Source organism: Cinclus cinclus, chromosome 1 (genome assembly GCF_963662255.1).
Source record: "Cinclus cinclus chromosome 1, bCinCin1.1, whole genome shotgun sequence".
NCBI lineage: Eukaryota > Metazoa > Chordata > Aves > Passeriformes > Cinclidae > Cinclus > Cinclus cinclus.
The window spans coordinates 125,136,670-125,156,356 of NC_085046.1; the positions used below are offsets into that span (position 1 = coordinate 125,136,670).

Below are 19,687 nucleotides of genomic sequence, written 5' to 3' on the forward strand. Positions count from 1 at the left end.
CAGTGCTCTCAGGCACACGGTGTGACTCTTGGGGAGGGCCGGAGATGATCCTCGTGTGCTCCTTCCATCTCAGGATATTCTGTGATTCTGTGAAACTCTTAACACCGGGTGAGCTCTAAAACCCACCAGAGCGCTGCTCACGTCCCCCTCCCCCTCACCCCCCCCCCAAGTATTCAAAGCCGCGCAGATTATAAACCCGGCCCCTTCCTGGCCGATGGCAGGAAGCGGCAGGAAAGCGGTAGGGAGCGGTGGGGAGTCCAGCGGTGGCACAGAGCCCGTCCCCCGCTGCCCCGCCGGCTCCAGCAGCGCCGCCTGCCCGCGGCCGGAACGGAGCGCAGCGGCGGGGCCGTGAGACGGGCAGTGAGATGGGACAGTGAGATGGGACAGTGAGACTGGGGCCGTGAATCGGGACAGTGAGACGGGACAGTGAGATGGGAGCCTCAGGCGGGGGCCGTGAGGCGGGGCCCTGAAGCGCGGACCCTGAGGCGGGGCTCTGAGGTGAGGACTGTGAGGACGGGGCCGTGAGGCGGAGCCCTGAGGACGGAGCTGTGAGGACGGGACCCTGAGGACGGAGCTGTGAGGACGGGGCCCTGAGGACGGGGTCGTGAGGCGAGGGCCGTGAGGCGTTTGTATCCCGGCCTGAAGGCGTGGAGCGCTGCCGTGGGAGACGAGGCAGGTGTGAAGCGAGATGCGGTCAGCGCGGGAGCCCGGCGGGATGGCGGAGATCCCCGGCGAGCTGAGCCTCATGGATAAGGGCGTTAAGAGGTGAGTGCGGACCGGCCAGGGAGAGAGGGGGGGAGGCCGCGGCTGGGGCCGAGCTGCCCGGCTGGCGGTGGACGCCTCTCTCCGCAGCCTGCAGGATATGTCCCTCAGCTCGGACCTGCGCACGCTGAACGCCCACTGTAACCTCATCGCCAAGATCCAAGGGCTCGACCACCTCCGGAATCTGCAGCACTTGGATCTGTCATCAAACCAGATCCGCCGCATCGAGGGGCTCGGTTCCCTGGCTAATCTGCGCAGCCTGAGCTTGTCCTGTAACCTGCTAACCAAAGTGGAAGGTCTGCAATGCTTATTTCTGTCCATTTAGCAAGTTACAAAGGTTTTCTAAGAGTCGTTTTAAGCTTACTTCTGGAATGTTTGCATATAATTTAGGTCATACCAAGTTAGTATGAGTTAGTATGCTAACCATTTTATAAAGTAAGTTTTAAGATGCACATATATAGTCTTTGCAAGCCATATCGTAGCAAAATGCCTTAATTTTGAAGGAAAACCTGATTTTTACAATTACAGTTTAATGTCATAATTCGTAGTTATGATCTTTAAAGGTTCACTTTGCAAGCTTTGATTTTGATAAAGGCAGAGCATTCTTCTGAAAATCCTACTGTTTCGCTCATTTTGTTTAGGACTGGAAAAACTCTTTAATTTGACTATGCTGAACTTGTCATATAATCGCATACATGATCTCTCTGGTAAGTGATGTTGCCATGTGCTGTGCAATACAAGCCATTTGTCTCACTTTAATTTTGAAAAACTTGACCAAGTGTATTTTGAGAAGTTTCTAGTGTTTCAAGTGCCAATTCAGTGAATAATTCTAATAAAGGTGGCAATTGCTGCTCTTCTCAGCTTTAAAGTATTAAACACCAAGGATTGTTCTGAACTGGAATTTATTCTTCTGTGTTTGGGAAGGCCAAGCTTTTTCAGAAAGTAGTATAGTAAACATTTCAAACTTACTTCAAAAATATTAATATCTTTCATTTTTATATGACAAAAATGCAACTTTACGTATGCTATGGAAGTTCTCTTCTGTATCTCTGTTGAAATGGTCAGCTCTTACGATTTCATGCTACAAAATCAAGAGAGTTTATAATAGAAAATTAAAATAACATTGGTAGCAATTTTGTTAATGAGCTTATGTTATAAAATAAACTTCAAGGAAAAGATTTATTTTTACATGCTTTTTGACAGCCAGAGATTAATCTGTTTCTTAGTTAGCTCACATAACTAGCTTAAGTGTTGTACTTTGTGGTAGAGTAGCACAGGTAATTAACATGTAGACAAAGATATGGAGCAAGTGTTCTCACATTACTAGTTATGATATATTATTTACTGAATATTTTTTTAGCAAGATGCCATTTGTTCTAAACGCTGTAGTCTAGAGCTGTAGCAGAAAACATTACTTTGTGGTTGTTTGGGGTTTTTTTTCTAAAATTTCCAGGATTTCAATCCCTTCATGGAACCAGGCACAAGATTAGCCACATTGACCTTCATAGCAACTGTGTAAACAATATTAATCACTTACTTCAGTGCACAAAGGGGCTGAGCTGTTTGACAAACCTCACGCTGGAAAGAAACGGAAAAGCCAATCCAGTTTGTCACACAGCAGGTATGGATCTCATCTAACGTAGATAATTTGTGCTCATCAGGTCAGTGATTTCCTTTATGCTGTAGGCTGTTTAATGAAGCTTGCAAATTCATTCATAAACTGGCCAGCCTGCAGAAATATAAATTCTGTCAAAATGAATTAATTTTCCATTTTAAAAAATTCTGGTTTTTCCCCCTGTGGCGTATTCTCAAAATTGTAACTTGTATGCTTTGGTAAGGCTCAACATTTTCACTTGTGAGTCCAGGGGAATGCCACCAATATGAGTAGAGGGATGGAGCACCTCTCATATGAGGAAAGGCTGAGAGAATTTGGGTTGTTCAGCCTGGAGAAGAGAAGGTTTCAGGATGACCTAATTGTGTCTTTGTAGTACCCAAGAAGAGTCTACAAGAAAGAAGGAGAAGGACTCTTTCCAAGGGCATGTAGTGACAGGACAAGGAGGAATGGCTTCAAACTGGAGTAGGTTTAGATTAGATATTAGGAAAAAATTCTTTACTATGAAGGGTGGTGAGGCACTGGAACAGGCTGCTATGGATATCCCATCCCTGGAAGTGTTCAAGGACAGATTGGATGGAGCTGTGAGCCACATGGTCTAGTGGAAGGACAAGAGTATTGATATTACGAGCTGGAAAGGTGGAGAACTCAAAGAATGTACGTAGAGATATTGAAATGTTTAGACGGGGCAGGCACAGGAAGTAGGTAGTCTGCTACTGACAGTGACCACAGGAGAAAGATCAGTAACAGTTAGCTTTTGCTTCTTTTCCCACTGGTTTGGTCATCAGTGACAGACTTTAGGATCCTCTGCAGTAATTGGCCTTTTCATCCAAATAGATGGCAGGGGTTTCACTGGGCAGCATGGAGACAAGTTGGAGAATGCCTGTGGATACCTCACTTTCAGTTGCACTTGAGCTTCTGGTTTGGGGATAGGTTTTTCAGGCCATTAAAATGTTACACTTTTAAGTTCAAACGAGTTAAATTGTAGCATTCTAGATTGGTGTAGGTTTTTCTTAATTTGTGTGGAAGAGAGGAAAATCTCTTACGGGAAGGTGGAACTGGAAGATTGATGCTTTTGTGAGAGTTTAAAGATAATGCCATTACAAAGAGTAGGACAGTAGGAATTACAACCGTAAAAATAGCAACCATATCATGACCATACAATTGATACAGGTGTAATGTATGCACAGTTCAAAAGAAACATCAGAGGTTACTGGGGGAATCAAATAAGGTTTTAAGTAATGTTTTTAAACACACTCATGTTTTACAAATACATTCAGGCAGTACATAGAGAAATAGTAACAGGACTATTAAAGGCATCTGATTAACTTAGAAAATGCCACTTGTTTTCTTCCGCAAGTATTTACATACCTCTTCATATCTTTTGTGGCACTTTCAAAAGTGCAGTGTTCAACAACCCAAATTCTAATTCTAAGTTAAAAATGCTAAATTCAATGTTTTACAGTTTCATAATGCCTTATTTCATTCACTGACAAATGATGAAGTCTAAGCCCTTTCAGAACTTGTTTTTCTGTTACATTTGTCTGCCCTTCCACTTCGTACAACTGTTGGGGTGCAGCAGGCTGATGTTGAAAGGTTGTCTGTGCAATGACAATGTGCTGATGGTGGCTGGGAAATTCCTGTGTAGATCAGGACTAGACAGGCAATTTCCCAGTTGATTTAATTTCTAATGTTGTCTGTTGAAAGCCATGGGTGGGGAAGAGTGAGGCAATTGTAGATAACTCACTACTTTTTTGTAACATTAAAAATGTAGTGAATCATTTAAGATGATGAGGCACCTAAAATACACTGCACATCATCTTGGAAGGTTGATTTCAATTTAAATGTGGTCTTTTTCTCAAGGTTATAGAGAAACTGTTCTTCAGTCATTGCCCCAGCTAACAGCTCTAGATGGAAGAACTATTTCTGGTGAATTAGTGGACCCGGCAGAAGAAAACTGTTCAGATTTGCAGTGTTTAGAAGATATTTTGGGCCCTTTGGTTTCATCTGGATGTCCTTCTTCCAGAGATCAGGTGCCATAGTTTGTGTATGCTGGTTTTAAAATTGACACGTTCTATTTTTATATTGCATGCAACATATTAATGCCACAAGGGTTGTCTTTTCTTCTGATAGAACAATGTTCCTTTACCTCTGGTGACACCACACATCGACCAGGCACTGGCTCAGTTTCGGCAGCGTACAAGGATACCAGTGCAAGGTACCACCAGCTCCTCCACAGAGCTTGTCTCATCTTCTGAGCCCGAGGAGAAGACCCAGCTTGAAAAAATACTCAGTGAGATGAGGATTAAAAAAATAGAAGATCAGATTTTACAGATACTGGAAAAGGTGATTTTTTTTTTTTCTGTGATTGCACAACAAATTTCATTTTTAAGATAATAAACACATTCAGGCTTTCTGATAGCAAAGAAATTGCTGAACCAGACTAGAGCATTTCTACTGTATGTATGAGCTGACTGTGCTAATGTGTTCTTAATCATTTTGAGAAGCTGGGAATGAAATAAAAACATGTTTTTAAAACTGAAGATTGCGCTTTGTATCATGAATCATTCCATACAGAATAAAAACCATAGTGTATGGGACTAGCAGAGATGTCTGATCATGTTATATTAGAAAATTCTTCTTATGTTTGTTTTTTTATCCTGAAACTATCAGTATACTAACTGAAGCAGAGTAAAATAATGCAATGCACCAAAGTACCTGGATTATACAGTTGGTGAAAATTAATTTTACCAATAGATCAACTTGCTCTGATATGTTTGTCATGTAATATAGTTTGTATTGTTAACATAGGTGACATAAGTTTGTCAGGTTTGTTTGGTAGTGGTGTTTGCAAGGCTCTTTTTTGGTTTTAAGTGCTGTGTTTGTTTTACATTTTTCACTAACTGCTGAGGATTTTACCAAACTTCATGTATTTTAAAAGGAAACAACTATATGTTCTCAAGCATCCTGAGTTTATTTAGCTTTAAAACAACAAAATATTTCAGCAATGAGGGAAGGGATTGTAAAAGTAAATAACTAGAAGCAATTGTTTAGTTTTTGTCAAAATTATTTTGTGTGAACTTTTTTTAAAATAGCACCTGAATAAATGTTAGAAATTAGCCAATCAGAAATTGTAAAATTTGTATCTAATACTTTGATCTCTTCTTAGGTATCTGATAGTTCAAGACAGGAAACTGCTCCAAATGCTGTCAAAGCTAAGAGAGACACAGATCCAACTTCTGAGAGTGAAAATGAGAGTGGAAAAGAGAACAACAGAAAGGTCACGAAAGGAAGCAAGATCCCCACTTACCGTAAAACTGCCTTATCTACAAAAGGTCGTGCAAGTCACCTAAAGAAGAAAATAACTGACAGGTATCCCAGTGTTTGCTATATAAAGCCAAAATGAATTAAACTGAATATTGTCAGCATGAACATAGTTTTAACTATGAAAACAGTGAAACATTCCACTGAGACTGGCAGGTGGAGTAAATCGGTTCAGTTAATAGTGCCCTGAAAATGAGTAGCTACTGAGGCTTCATTCTGTGATTTTTCCATATGAGCCATTTCATCTTTCAGGTGAGAAGGAAATTGAACTGAAGATTCCAAAACAAACACTTTCAAAATCTTAACAACTTATATTTCCATTTTTTAAACTGTGGTGATAAAAGAATTATCCACAGATGGAACTGAGTAATTTAAAAAAAAAAAAGATTCATGGTGTCAGAACCATGGTCAAGAATATATATATATATATATATATATTTATATATATATATATCCTTGATGAAGCTGAGGTTGCCATAGTGATTTGTTTGATTTATATAGTAAATATCAGAGTAGAAGACAATACAAATTGGAATATATTTGTTCAGTCAGCCACTGCAGTTCCACAGCTACTCTACTCTTATAAAATTATTTCATGCCTATGTGATCATGAGATGGTCTTGAGTAGCATCTACTAGTTGTATCCTTTTAGAGCTGAATATTTGAATTTAGCTGTTTCTGTGGCTCAACTGCAAATTATTTTCTAAATGGTTTTGAACTCTCTAGTATTCAGCTGCTGCGCAGAACTGTAAATTTTTTTCATTTAGAAGTGTCTGAAACTGCTGTTACTGTTTAAACTCTGCATATAGGGAAGAGAAGAAGAGTTCCTCAAAGTGTTCATGCTCCAGTGAGAAAGACTTTCATTTTAAAGTAGTGGGAAGAAAAGCTGAAATACTAACTGGAAGACAGAGCAATGTGGAAAAAGTAGAAGAGTATAATTCAAATCCCATAGAGGAGTCAACATACCGAGTAGGTTTTGCATCGTTTCAAGTTAAATATGAGTATATCTTCATCTGAAACCTGGTCAAACCAAAACTGAGGCAACAAAAATAATTGCATTTAGATGTTATCAAAAGTAGTGGAGTTCTTGTAGTGTCAACTGGGAGAGGATGCATTTTATTTCACTTTTATGGGAGTTTTTGGCCTGGTCACTTGCACTTTCTTCTGTCATCCATTAATTCCAGAAAGACAAAAAAGTCTTGTTCTACTGTTATAAATATTGTTCGTCATTTTTTGGCTATGCTTCAATGTTTCCTAGTAACTTGATGCTTATCACATCTTGCTAAGGCACTGATTCAAGAACTGGATCAGGAGAAAGAAAGGAGGTGGAAAGCAGAGCAAGCAGAGAAGAAATTATTAGAGCATATCAGTGAGCTACAGAAGCATGCAAAAGAAGAAAAGAATATTCAGAGTATGGCTGTATACAATACAGACAGGTAGCGAAACAATGCCGTAGTCTAAGAGTTTGTTTTGGTTTTTTTTTTTTTTTAGTTTCCAATAACTCATTTCAAACGCTTAAGAAGCAAGGAGAGCTTTAAACAATATACTTGGAAAATAAGGCATCGAGAAGTAGAGCTAGGGTTTCTCTCAGTATTACCTAGTGAAATTCCCTTCTGCAGCTTTCATCCTGTTCTTGTCATTGGACAATATTAGTGTGCCACTTTGCTCCATTTCTAGCCATTACTGTCCAAACAATCTGTATCATAGCAGTACCTTCAGTTCAAGCTCTAGTAGCTGTCCCATATCATACTTCTGTGTCCCAGTCTCCCTTTCCACATATACCTAGAGCATTTTTTGCTTTTTTCTGCACAGCACATTAGAACAAAAATGTTTCTGGCCAGTCAGAATTGGCCCACAGGCAGTGCAGGGCATGCCTAGCACATCTTCAGAGAGATGGTTGTCACCATGCTTGTGTGTTCTGAGCAGCAGCCTTTTTTTTAAAAGATGTCCTTACTTTTTTTAAAAAGATCTCCGTATTTTTGGAGATGTCTGCTCCATTTGTCATTTTTAAAACTGCATTGTATTTATCAAAGGCATGTCTTTTTTCTTTTAGGAAGAACCAAGTCATGTGCTTCCTGAGTTAACATCCATGACTGACTGTGAATGTTTCCCCCTTTTCCCTTTGTGTTTTAGGTGCACTTCCTACCTTTATTTTATGCCCATCTACATTTATGCCAACTTCTATAAGAGGCTTATAATGTTCCTGTAAAGCAAAGTAATACTGGAATATAATTTCCTAAAGATGTATCTCTGAGGTTGTCTCCACCTCAGGTTTTTTAAACTGAATCTCTATATAGTAACGCTACACATGACTTACGTAATAGTTTATGTCTCTTTAAACAGTTTTATGACTGTGCTATAAATAGTAGAACTCACTAAAAAACAAGATACGTTGCTACAACAGCTACTAATGCCTTTTTCTCAATGTATTTGGCATCAAACTTATAAGTAAAATGTTTGTTTTAAATAAAATCAACTTTATTGTGGTGATTCTCAGGTTAAAAGAATTGGTATTGAAAGAGAGAGCTGCCAAAGCAAGACTGCATGCTGATGTCCAGCAGTTGAAAGGTGAAACTGAAAGACTTACTAATGAGCTAAATCAGGCAAAAAATAAAGAAGCAGAATATCAGAAGGCCATGCAAGCTTTGGAAGAAACACTATCCAAGATGGAGACACAGAGATTGCAGCAACGAGCAGCAGAGGTAAATATTTTTCATGAGTAAATAATGCAATGGCAAGAGGGTGGCTACCATGGTTCCTGAAAGAAATATTAGATTTTACCAGCATTGAGTCTGGGTTTTCCACAATAAAACTTGGGGCCTTTTTGCTGCATAGTCGTAGTTGATAACAGGTATACATTTTAATTGCCAATGAATGTATTTTATAAATGGTGGCCTTAAGATAAAGGAGAACAAGTCCTATGTACTTAACACTGAGAGTTGATATCTTCTGAAAATATAGAGTGACAAAGACAAGCTTTTGAAGCTCTAAGATCAATAGACATCTTACTACTGGGATGAAAATCTGGTAGTTCTTTTTGTTTTGGTGATCTAAAGAATTAGATGCTTTTAATTGCAACCAGAACAAAACACTAATTGCTGAGAATGTTAAAGGTTCTGGTTAGTTTGTGTGATGTTTTGTATTTGTTTGGGATTTTTTGGGTTTTATTTTTGCAGCTGGAGAAGATGATGCTTTTGTAGTGAGAGGCTCTTTGTTGAATACACAAATCTATAAGATCAAGATTCTGGACCAGATACTGCCACTATTTCTTTCTGAAAAATTAATTGCTGAATTTTCTGTGTCCTCCATTATCTATTCCTTTTGTTTGTTTATATTACTATGTTAGTCCACTCCTATATCACTGAGCTTAGAGGAAATGAATCCTAACACATCTATCCTGAAAAGTCTTTGAACTGATAGTGTGGTACTCTAGGAGGTGATGTTGTTCAGGTTCCCTGCAAGGAATGAGAATCAGGAAATGTGCTGACAGACAAACTGCAAAGTGTCATCCAACACACCCTCTGCTTTAGGCTCCTATTTGGGCACTTGAGTGGCTCTTCCATTTCTTCTTTAGCTGTAGATATCCGGGAGCTATTATGGAATCTAGAAGTGACTTTCAGTTTAGGTCAGGTATCTGCCTGTCAGTTTGAAAAGTACTAAATTTAATGATTTGGAGAACAGGAGAGTGGGATTTGCATATGTGTGTGTGGCTTTTTTCTGTCCCAAAGAGTGGAAACACCTTGTTAATGTATGAGGCTTTTATTTTTCTTTCAATGAGTTTGTAGAAATAATTCATCTCTTTTGGTGGTAGTAACATTGTTTTTTTTAAGGGAAGGTTTTGTTCCTGCCTTTAATATCCTGTAGCAAATACTCCTTAATAATTACATTTCAAAGAATAATCATGCTGTTCTCAAAACTAAATCTTTTGTTTCAATGTTCAGATTTCATATACCTTGGGCATGGAAAAAGTGGAGTATACCATCTGGTGTTTCTACTGATCATACATTTTTTGTAAAATCATTGGAAAGCATCTCTGTTCAGCAACTCTAAACTCTGCAAATCAGAAAGATGGAGATTTTTACAAAAATGGAGTGTTAAAAAAATGAAGTTAGTGTTGAATATATCTAAAAATGTTTTGTTCAAAACTAGAACAAGTCTGACAATAAAAGAGTTTCTAATTGAGGAAATCATTCTGCCAATGCACTTCCACTTCTGCAAGACACCTTGAAGTTCTTTACAAATTAAGTAAACACCCTTAGTTCTTTATTAAAGTTGCTTTTTGAGCTGTAGGAAGTTAAGACTTTATTTAAAACATCTTGTTGTAGGAAGTTAAGACTTTATTTAAAACATCTCATCTTAAATTTCTTCAAGTGTTACAATATATTAAGAAAAAAACAAAACAAACCCCCCCCCAAAAAAACCTCTGAGAAAGTACCTGTTCCTTTGTGTTCTAGTATAAAACATGAAGACTAGATTAAAGTTGTAAGACAGTCTTGCTCTTGCCTCTATGACACAGATAAAACAGGTGCAAGAAGCAGAGCTTAAAGCATCAGCCAATGAAAGAGAAGTACAGTTACTTCGAATATCCATCCGACAACAGAAGGAGAAGGTAAAACATCTACACGAGCTTCTTGTACTAAGAGAGCAAGAGCAAAGGTATGGGGTCATTATTTTCTTTTCACAAGTTAAGAGATGCTTGTGTTGCCAACATGTCTTTTTAAAATGTGTCCTCAAGTACAGATGTGGTTTTGTTTGGGTTTGGTTTGTTTTGGGGTTTTTTGATTAGTGTGAGAGATGATGTTTGTAAAAATGTAGATTGTATCTTTCCACACATTTTCTTGCTAATTTAAGAATATCTTGTAGATTCCTGACTCACAAGTTCATATAGGCAACTTACAGCCTTTCATGTGAAAGGTTCTTGTTTTATAATATGGCTGAAGTCTTTATTTTAAATACTCGATCTGTAATCCAGGAATAATCAGGTAAAAAAAAATTGTAATTGAATTACTGTCTGAAGAGCTGCACATGCTATAATAACACGAAGTGTTGTTATATCAGTCAGCCTCTGCAGTATCTTGTTTGTTGGGTAAAGGGTGAGTTACTTGCCTGGCTGTTTTCCTCTCTGAAAATTTCCCTTTTCTGGAGAATGCTTTGAGGCTGAGTTCTGTGGAGTTCAGCTAATCCAATCAAATATGTATACAAACTATATCAAGAAGTATCATGAGGTGTAGTATTATGTAAGGAATGTTCCTAATAAAATAAGGTGGTTAAATTTGGTGAATGTTGCAGGGTAAAATGTATTCAGTACCAAGAAAATTGCAGGTTTAGATGGGAAGAATCTTACAGCTTTGTTTTGAGAACTTTCAATAATTACCTCATAAAGCTCCAAAAGATATAACATGAAGGACAGTGGATTTTTTTTTTCTTGCTTTAAAGTAGATGAACAGAGTAGTTTTGAAGAATAAGTTACGTTTGCTTCAACATTGCCCTTTTAGGTGCCTGTTGCTGCTACTTTCAGGTTTTGGGTCTAAGAGAATAGCAGCAGTTGTTGGGTGAGGGTGAAAGGAACTACTGACTGCAGAAGAGGGTGTTTGTAGAAGAGGCTGTACAGGTCTTTTCTCTGATTCCAGTGTCACTTCCAGATGTTTGTTAACAGAAAAGCAAACAAGTGCTAAATCACAGCAGAAGCACAACTGAATAATTTCTACAAATGTTTGAATTAAAAAGTTAGGATATTCCTTTGGGTGTTTTTAACAGCAGTCAACAGTGTTTTCCTCATGCCAGGGCCATTGTCAGAGAAGACTGAAGGCTGTCTGTGAGATGAATGAATTTATCCCATTTATTATGTAATTCATTATCATTGTTCAGTAAGACCAAGGAAATTAATTAAAACAGCATTGTGACATCCTGCAGTTCATGTCTCAAGTATATGCTTGATAATTTCAGGAAAGAACTTGGAACTCGAGTTGCTTTAAATGGACCTGAATTTCAGGATGCTTTATCAAAAGAAGTGGCTAAAGAGGAGCAGAGGCATGAACAGCATGTTAGAGAATTGCAGGAGAAACTTAACATATCAAACCAGAAGTATAGAGAGTTAGAAGATGAATTTCGTTTAGCTTTAACTATTGAAGCAAAAAGGTTTAAAGAGGTAAGACTAAGAGAATATTTCACCTCACAGTAGGTGGGGTTGTAGTTCTCTTATATGTGTTGGATTTGGGTGGATATTCTGGGTGCAGTTTTTTGGTGTTTTGTTGGGTTGGTATTTTTGTCCCTATGATCTTTGCTCCAAGGATATTCATGCAAAAATACTGGCAGAAAAGTTTGAAATATCAGTGATTAGAACAATGACAGCAAATGCCAAGTCAGCACTCTAAACCCCAAAATCAAAAGAAATTTTTAAAACTCCTTCTGTCTGATGTTATTGATTTCTTTTAAAATATGTTAACCTTCAATTAGAATATATTTAATTACAGTAAAACTTCTTTTTTTGTGTTTTGATAAGGTTATAGCTAAACATATATACAGGTGTATTTAGTAACACAATTCGTTATTGTGTAAATTTTCAAAATTGAATTTTGGATATGTATTTTGAAACTCAAATTCAAAACTTACTCGCTAATTTCCTTAGAGAATTTATTTCTGAGGCTAGTATTTACATGTTTTATATATTAAGTAAAATATTAAATACTTCACCTTAAACTTGGCTTTCTTTGTTTTAAGTAAGGTTTTAAGTAGATGGGAGAAGAGGGGAAAGAAAACACAGGGGTTTTACCCTTCAAATCTTTCTGTTGCAAGAAAAAAAGGCTTGAGTTATCTTTGTCCTTCTTTTGAGATTTTAATGTCAATTTTAACAATGAGTTCAAATCAAGACATTGATTTTAGTTCCCAACTATAGTTTTTCTGTTCTGCTTCCCATCCACCTGATGTTTTTTTCTGTGTCTGGGGGTTCTTTTTGTTGGTTTGGGTGTTTTTGGTTTTTTTTTTTTTGTTTTTTTTTTTTTGTTTTTTTTTTTTTTTTTTTTTTGTTTGGGGGATTTTTTACAAATACATAGCTGGGTAGAACCAGTTTTTCGAGTTGAAGTTTCACAAACCAGGAGAAAACCAGTTTCAGATATTCATTAATTTCATATACAGTTGGTGTCTTCACTTGAAATTCAAATCTCACTTGTATTTATATAGGCACAGTTTTTTCCAAATGTTAGCATTTTTCTTGTCTTATAAAATATTAGGTAAAACAGGGTTTTGAAAAAGTTTCCGCTGATCTTGTTGAACACAAACAAGCCCTCTTTGAGCTGGAACTAAGGGAAAAAGACATGGCAAGTCTGATCCAAGACCTGACAAACTTAGTGGAAGAACAGAAAGCAAAAATTGCAGAATTAACAAAATCAAATGAAGAAGCTACAGCAAACCTAAAGGTACTAGTTTCAAAACATTTCAACTACATAAATTATTTTTTGTGATGTTTCATCTATAAAAGTGAATACATACAAGCTTGATTAACTGAAAGACACAGGTTTCCTGGTGCACTAAAACCCAGTAGTGCACACTAGCCTTTATTCTTGCATCTTGCACTTAGATTTCTCAGAAACACTGCTCGTCATATAGAAAAATGTTGACTCATTCATGTTTTGGAAAGTGCACTCCTTGCCCTGTGAGCAGTAGCAGTTTTTATATATCAGTTGATCAATCAAACTTACATTAATAGCCTTGACCCCTTGTAAATTCAAAGAAATGGAACATGCTTCTGCATTGATCACTCTAAATGAAGTAAAAATGTTATTGAACAAATAATGCAGTGTAGTTATTAGCAGTTTAGTATCTCCTAGTTGTATAATATTAGAAGTATTATTTTTTATCTGCTACTTGTCAAATTTTAATCTTTAATACTGTGGGCACAGTTGATTTATGGTAATATATTCTAGTACTATTATCTGTAAATAATTCTTCTAAATTTTAAGGACATAACTTTTGAATGGTTGTGTGATCCGGTCCAGCTTTGTGCTAAAACTTGAGTGCAGTACAACCTCTGCACAGCTGTTTCTAATATCCCCTTTACGTGTTGTTGTTAGGGTGTCCAAACATTTTGTTGTTGCACAGAATAGGATTCTGCCAGTCAGTGATGCCTTTAAGAAGAAAATTGAAAATTACCTATATTAAATAGCTGTAATCTGTAAAACAAAAGGTTGCTTGGATAATGTAAAATACATCTTTATCACTGGAAGTGAAAGTACATCCCAGCTTCTGTCTTCTGTCAGTTTTTAATACTTTTGCTTTCTCTTTTGTTTTTCTTGAATTGTGCATTTATAATTCTAAATAGGTTTTTGATGATATTGATACTTTAGAGTGGGTATTTAGAAGTCAGCTTCACATTTTTCTGGGATTGAAGTATGTCTTTTTGAAGCAATAATTTGTGTTGCACAATTAGAATGAGATGCAGATAGAACCCTCAATGCAAGCAGAGTATTTCTCAGTTAACTTAGTGTATATATAAGGATTACTTTCCTAACCCCTTAGTATTGATTTGAAATTTTAAATATTGTTTTAAATAATTGTGTTTTCCCAATGTTTGTTCATACAGTGTCGAACTGGAGAACTTGAAACTGTGGTTGAGAAGGACAAACAAAAGGCTGTTCAAGTTGAACTTCTAAAAAAGGAAAATGGAAAACTTATTTCCCAGCTGACAGCCCAGGAATCTGTAATTGATGGATTAAAAATGGAAAGGAAAATATGGGGGCAGGAGTTGGCAGAACAGGGTAAAATAATGGGGTTTCTTCTTTTGCAGAAAAAATGGTGGTGTTCAATATCTTGCGTTTCAAATAAACACTCCAGTATAGTTTTAATCATGACAGGGTCCTTGGATGCCTTCCTGATCTTATCCAGTTGTAAAGATGATGTGCAAAAATAGATGTTCTGTGGCACATGGGCTGATACAGGGTCTGTAACAGCAGCTGTGGGAGTCAGCTGTGAACAGTTTATCTGTTTCCTCAAAATGTGAAAGTAGCATAAAGTTGTACAAAGAACTTCTAAATGTGAAACCAGAAAAACAAGGATCTGTAAATAATGTTATGTAATGCTTCTTGTCTAGCAGGGAAGTCTAATTCGGAAATTTCAGGATATATCTTAGAAGAGTGTTAAATGCTGGGAGAAAAAAAAAGTTTGGGCATTTTTCTCCATTCCTGTGACTTAGCACCACCTTGTGGTCTTTTGGGATCTGTAAGAATTACTGTCAGCTATTTTGCAGATAAGTTTTCAGAAAGGATAAAACACAGGCCTTCGGTTCTACATTTTCTCTTAAGTGTTACCTACCTACAGATTCAATCCCTACAGTGCTTCCACTGAGCAAAATAGTCAATACTTTGGTTTGTAAGATTCTTACCTTCGCCTTCCCCAGCCCAATCTCCCAACGTTCCACACCTTAAAATAATCTATAAAATGAGTTGCTGTAATGTGAATATCCTGTTTTGTCCAGGAGCTCATCTTGCGCAAGATCGGGGGAAACTGGAGGCAAAAATCGAAGTTTTAACGAATGAGATTGATGTGTTAAAAAAGCAAAAGGAACAGGACAGTGATACCATAAAAATTAAAAACAAAATAGTGGATGATCAGACAGAAACAATTAGGAGACTGAAAGAAGTAAGTGTCATATCTGATAATTTGTGTGCTTAACTTTCAATGCAAGTCTTAATTTTAGCTGTCATAAAGCCTGTGATAAAAGCTGGGTCTGCACTCGTAGTTTTCCAACTCACAAATCACAATCAGGCTGTCAGTGGCAATTCATTTCACTGAGGGCAGAAGAGGGCTTTTTATTCAACTGATGCACAATGATGCTACTTTGAATCTCTCCTTGAACCATATTTATATACAGACTTTCTTCTCTTTGCCTTGCTTCAGTTTATTCTTGATAATGATTTTGAGAGGTGAAACTAGGGTAGCATCATTCTTCCTGAGTATTTACAAGAAAAGGAAAAATAATTTCTAAAAGTTTGCTTCACGCTTATTTTTCAACTTTTTTTTTTGTTTTTGTTCTTGTAAAACAGTATTTTGGCAGCAGAGGTAATATGTTTTGTCCCAGTAATTCCATTTGTCACATTTAGAGACTTAAAACTTTAGCTTATTAATCAAAATCTTATAGCATGCTATGTTAGTCAAAGTTAGATGCATTACACAATATTACAGATTGTGAGTCAGTGACTTGCATATGAGTTGCTTATTCAACCCTTACGTAGAATTAAGAGTTCAAAATAACTTCTTTCTTGTCTTGCTTTCAACTTCAGATACATGTTTTGATGATGTTTTTTAAATTCAGACTTATTTCAGGTGAAGATTCAGTAACTGATTATCACTTTACTAAGTCGTCTTCATACATTTATAAGAGTAAACTTTAATGTTCTTCTCTGCTTTATTCCATTGTAGACTAAACACATACTCTTAAAGGGTAACAATAAAGTTAAGGGAGTTTATGTGTTCTAAAATAATTATCTTTTAAAGAGCTTACAAGAAAAGGATAAACAAATTAAAAAAAAACATGAAGAAAATCGGGAGGCTCATAAATTGCTTCAAGTACAGTTGGATGAAAAAGCTGCTGAATGTGAAAAGCTAATGGAAAAATTAGAAAGGCAAAATGAAAGAAAAGAGGAATTAAAGCAACTGCTAGAAGAAAAAGAAGTAGAACTTGATGACATTAAGAATGCACACAGGTAATACATACAAATCACAATAATTCTTTGGGATCATTGTATACAGCACTACTCTGAAGTTATTCTATAGTCAGAGAGTACTCACTTGCTATTAAAACCCACAGAAATGAGGGAAAATGGAAGCCTGAAAAGCTTTTCTGCCTTCCTAAGAAGTGGTGTTTACATTTATTGTAAATACATGCATTTTATTTTCAGTGCACTGAAAAAGAGGTGGCAAGGTAAAGGAGAGCTATTAAGCCAGCTGGAGGTGCAGGTTAAACAAATGAAGGAGAACTTTGATTTCAAAGAGAAGAAACTGATTGAAGAGAGGAATAAAAGTCTTCAAACTCAAAGGTGAATACTTTAACAGTTTATTTTGTGACCGCTCAGTTACTGTAGAGTTGCACTATTAATAACTGTGCAGAAATGCTCCATTATGTGGTAAAAAAATGTGTAAAACCTTTTTAACTACTTGGGGAGCCCAGTTACAAACTGGGTCTAGGGGGAATTCTTGCTGTAGCGGTGACTTACTACATGGAACTGGCATTCAGTCACAGCATTTGGCATCTGAACGTCTCAATTTCTATTTTCTTGGAAAATAACCTTGTACAATTGGCCTTGTCCCATCAATCCAACCTGCCCTAATCCCTTCTGTACAGCCTTCCTGCCCTCTAGCAGATCAGTTCTTCTGCCCAACTTGGTGTATGTTAATCACTGTCTGAGTCCCTGACTGTTTCTAAACTATCTGTCATTCTTTTCCCTTACAAATAGCAAGATTTTTAATTTATTGTCTTATTACTCTTGTACTGTCAATTTATTTGATCAAATAATAGTTAAATATGAGATGATACAGAAGCAAGTACTCATAACCCAGAAAATTATTTCATATGCTTCTGGAATGATGGAGAAGTTTGCTAGACTGATGCCTGTGATAAGTTTAGATCTTACTGTCATTTTTACTTTATTCTTTGGACCCCTTCTCATGTCCTCCCAACTACTTTTGAGAAAATACCAGCTAGTTAATAACAGTGCATAAAAAGAAAAAAACAGAACCACAACAAATAACAATAACAAAAATGCCAAAGAAAATGAACCACCTCAAATTGTCAATAGTATTGGGGTTTGGTATTGTCAGAAGGTCAATAGTGAAACTGAAATTTTTGAGCTAAATAATTCTGGTTTGTTTCAGAATTCTGTTGCAAATTAATTGTATACATTTGCCTTGTTTTTTGTTCCTACATATTTAATAATTATTCCTTAAAAGCAGAATTTGCTTGGAGTTAAAGAAATGCTTTTTTGCGGCGAAGGAGACACTTTGCTATTTCTGTGAGACACAGGCTCACAGGCCATTCACAGGATCACACAGTGTGATCACAGGATCACACAGTCCCATTGACTTTGTGGGAACCAAAAGCATAATAAGGAGATGTTTGAAAACAGGTGGAGTTTCAGCCATGTTGGCAGTAGCAAGCCCTAATCTTCATATCCTTTGCTAGTGACTAAATGTCTATTCTAAGAGAATGCCAGAAGTCCTGAACACAGTGCATAAAGCTAGAACATGTACTTGAGAAAACAGATTACGTCTGCCAATATATGTGTCTTCATGCTTAAGTTATTAAAACCTTATCAAAGGCAGAGCTAGACAAAGCAAAATACTTCAATTGTTTGCAGGACTGTGATTTTTTTTTCTCCAATCTATTTTAGGATTGCTGTGGAAAAGCTTCATAAAATGGATAATGCTTTCAGAAAACAACTTGAGTCAGTGATGGCAGCACATCAGGAAGAACTCTTGCACCTGGAAAATGAAAAGGAAAAACAAATTGAAGCAGCAAATGAAAAAGTAATTTTAATACTCAGTTCATACATTTATTGTATTTGCATTTTTATTCTACTGCTGCTACAAGAGTGGTTGGAAGTCCCCTGTTTGAATCTATCAGGCTGACTCTGGATGGAAACAGTCCTGGTTTAGTACTCAATCTCTGCACAGCAAGAAAATATCTAGACTTGTGCCACTGTAATGTTTTATATTCAAGCAAAGTAAAGCTCCATGCTATGCAGCTATTATGAATCAATAGCTAACATTTTCCTATCTATACAGACAAGAGTAATGATCATGCCTGATCAAATGGATTATGCCAGATAATCAATTTAATTTACCTATGCCAACCTAAACTGTTACTGTTTCTGTCATCTACTGCATTCTTCCCTCATATGAAAACTGGTGCTTTTTTTTCCATAATAAATTTTCTGGATTGATACAGTACTTGTTACCTCCTAGCAGATTAATACGTTTTTTAAAGAAGAAATTCTGCTACTACATCCAGTATCAAGAGTAATGCATTGTATATTCAAACATAAGCATAACTCTTGCATTGCTTATCAGTGTTAAAAATTGCCAAGATTATATGGGTTTAGGTGTTCTAAGAAAAGCAAGAATTCTACTTCATCTCTGTGTGCTCTTTCAGGTCTACTCTGTTGAAGAAGAAATGCGGGAGCTTCTGCAAGAAATGGCAAACAACAAAAAAGCCATGGAAAATAAAATACGACGACTTACACATGCACTCAATGATATTCAACAAAGCTTTGAAGGTTATTAATATTTATATTAAAAATGTATACTACACAAGCAGTTTCATCCACTACAATATACTTTTCCTTTTTTTCTAGAGAATTAAGTTTTTGTTGTATATTTTGATAGTTCAGGGAGCAGACAAATGTTTTTACATTATTTTCATAATAAATAGTTATTTCTAACCTTTGTTTAACTGCTGTCAAAATGGGTCAAAACATATATAGATGAAAAGCATCATACATAATTAGGAGTTAGCATGGTTAATAAGAGAAAAGGAGGTTGGAAAGTTTTAAGCCAAGAGCTTGAAGCTTTGCTTCAGTGAGGTCAAGATCTTGTAAAGAGAGAACCAAGAATGTTGAATCACAGAAGGAAGGGCTTGGTTTGAAAGGGACCTTGAAAAGCATCCAATTCCAACAATCCCTGCCATGGGCAGGGACACCTTCCACTAGATCAAGTTGCTCAGAGCCCCATCCTGCCTGGCCTTGAATACTTCCAGAGATGGGACATTCACAGCCTTTTTGGACAACCTGTTCCAGTGCCTCACCACCCTCACAGTAAGGAATTTTTTCCTGTTAGCTAATCTAAACCTACTGTCTTTCAGTTTAAAACCATTCTCCCTTCTCCTGTCACAACATCCCCTTGTAACTAGACTCTCTCCATCTTTTTTGTACCTGAAAACATGTTTAATCTGTTTAATCTGCCACTGTTGAAGAATGCAACTACTGCAACTTAAAGTGGCTA

General features: G+C 36.9%; 1 protein-coding gene across 1 annotated transcript; it reads left to right on the forward strand.

Annotated features, from left to right (window-relative positions):
- The first annotated feature begins 688 nt into the window (after positions 1-688).
- On the forward strand, positions 689-18,971 carry LRRCC1 (leucine rich repeat and coiled-coil centrosomal protein 1). The gene is made up of 19 exons (XM_062502728.1): positions 689-765; positions 853-1,058; positions 1,404-1,469; positions 2,216-2,383; positions 4,238-4,407; positions 4,508-4,720; positions 5,544-5,746; positions 6,508-6,667; positions 6,986-7,134; positions 8,196-8,400; positions 10,215-10,354; positions 11,645-11,846; positions 12,928-13,113; positions 14,277-14,451; positions 15,168-15,331; positions 16,187-16,395; positions 16,591-16,728; positions 18,079-18,214; positions 18,840-18,971. The coding sequence occupies exons 1-19, from the start codon at positions 689-691 to the stop codon at positions 18,969-18,971; spliced, it is 3,099 nt and encodes a 1,032-aa protein (XP_062358712.1).
- The last annotated feature ends 716 nt before the right edge of the window (positions 18,972-19,687 follow it).

Coding starts and splice junctions, on each gene's coding strand:
- LRRCC1 (XM_062502728.1), top strand. CDS start 689: ATGCGGTCAGCGCGGGAGCCCGGCGGGATGGCGGAGATCCCCGGCGAG. Junction 1,470..2,215: donor TCGCATACATGATCTCTCTG/GTAAGTGATGTT, acceptor TAAAATTTCCAG/GATTTCAATCCCTTCATGGA. Junction 7,135..8,195: donor GCTGTATACAATACAGACAG/GTAGCGAAACAA, acceptor GGTGATTCTCAG/GTTAAAAGAATTGGTATTGA.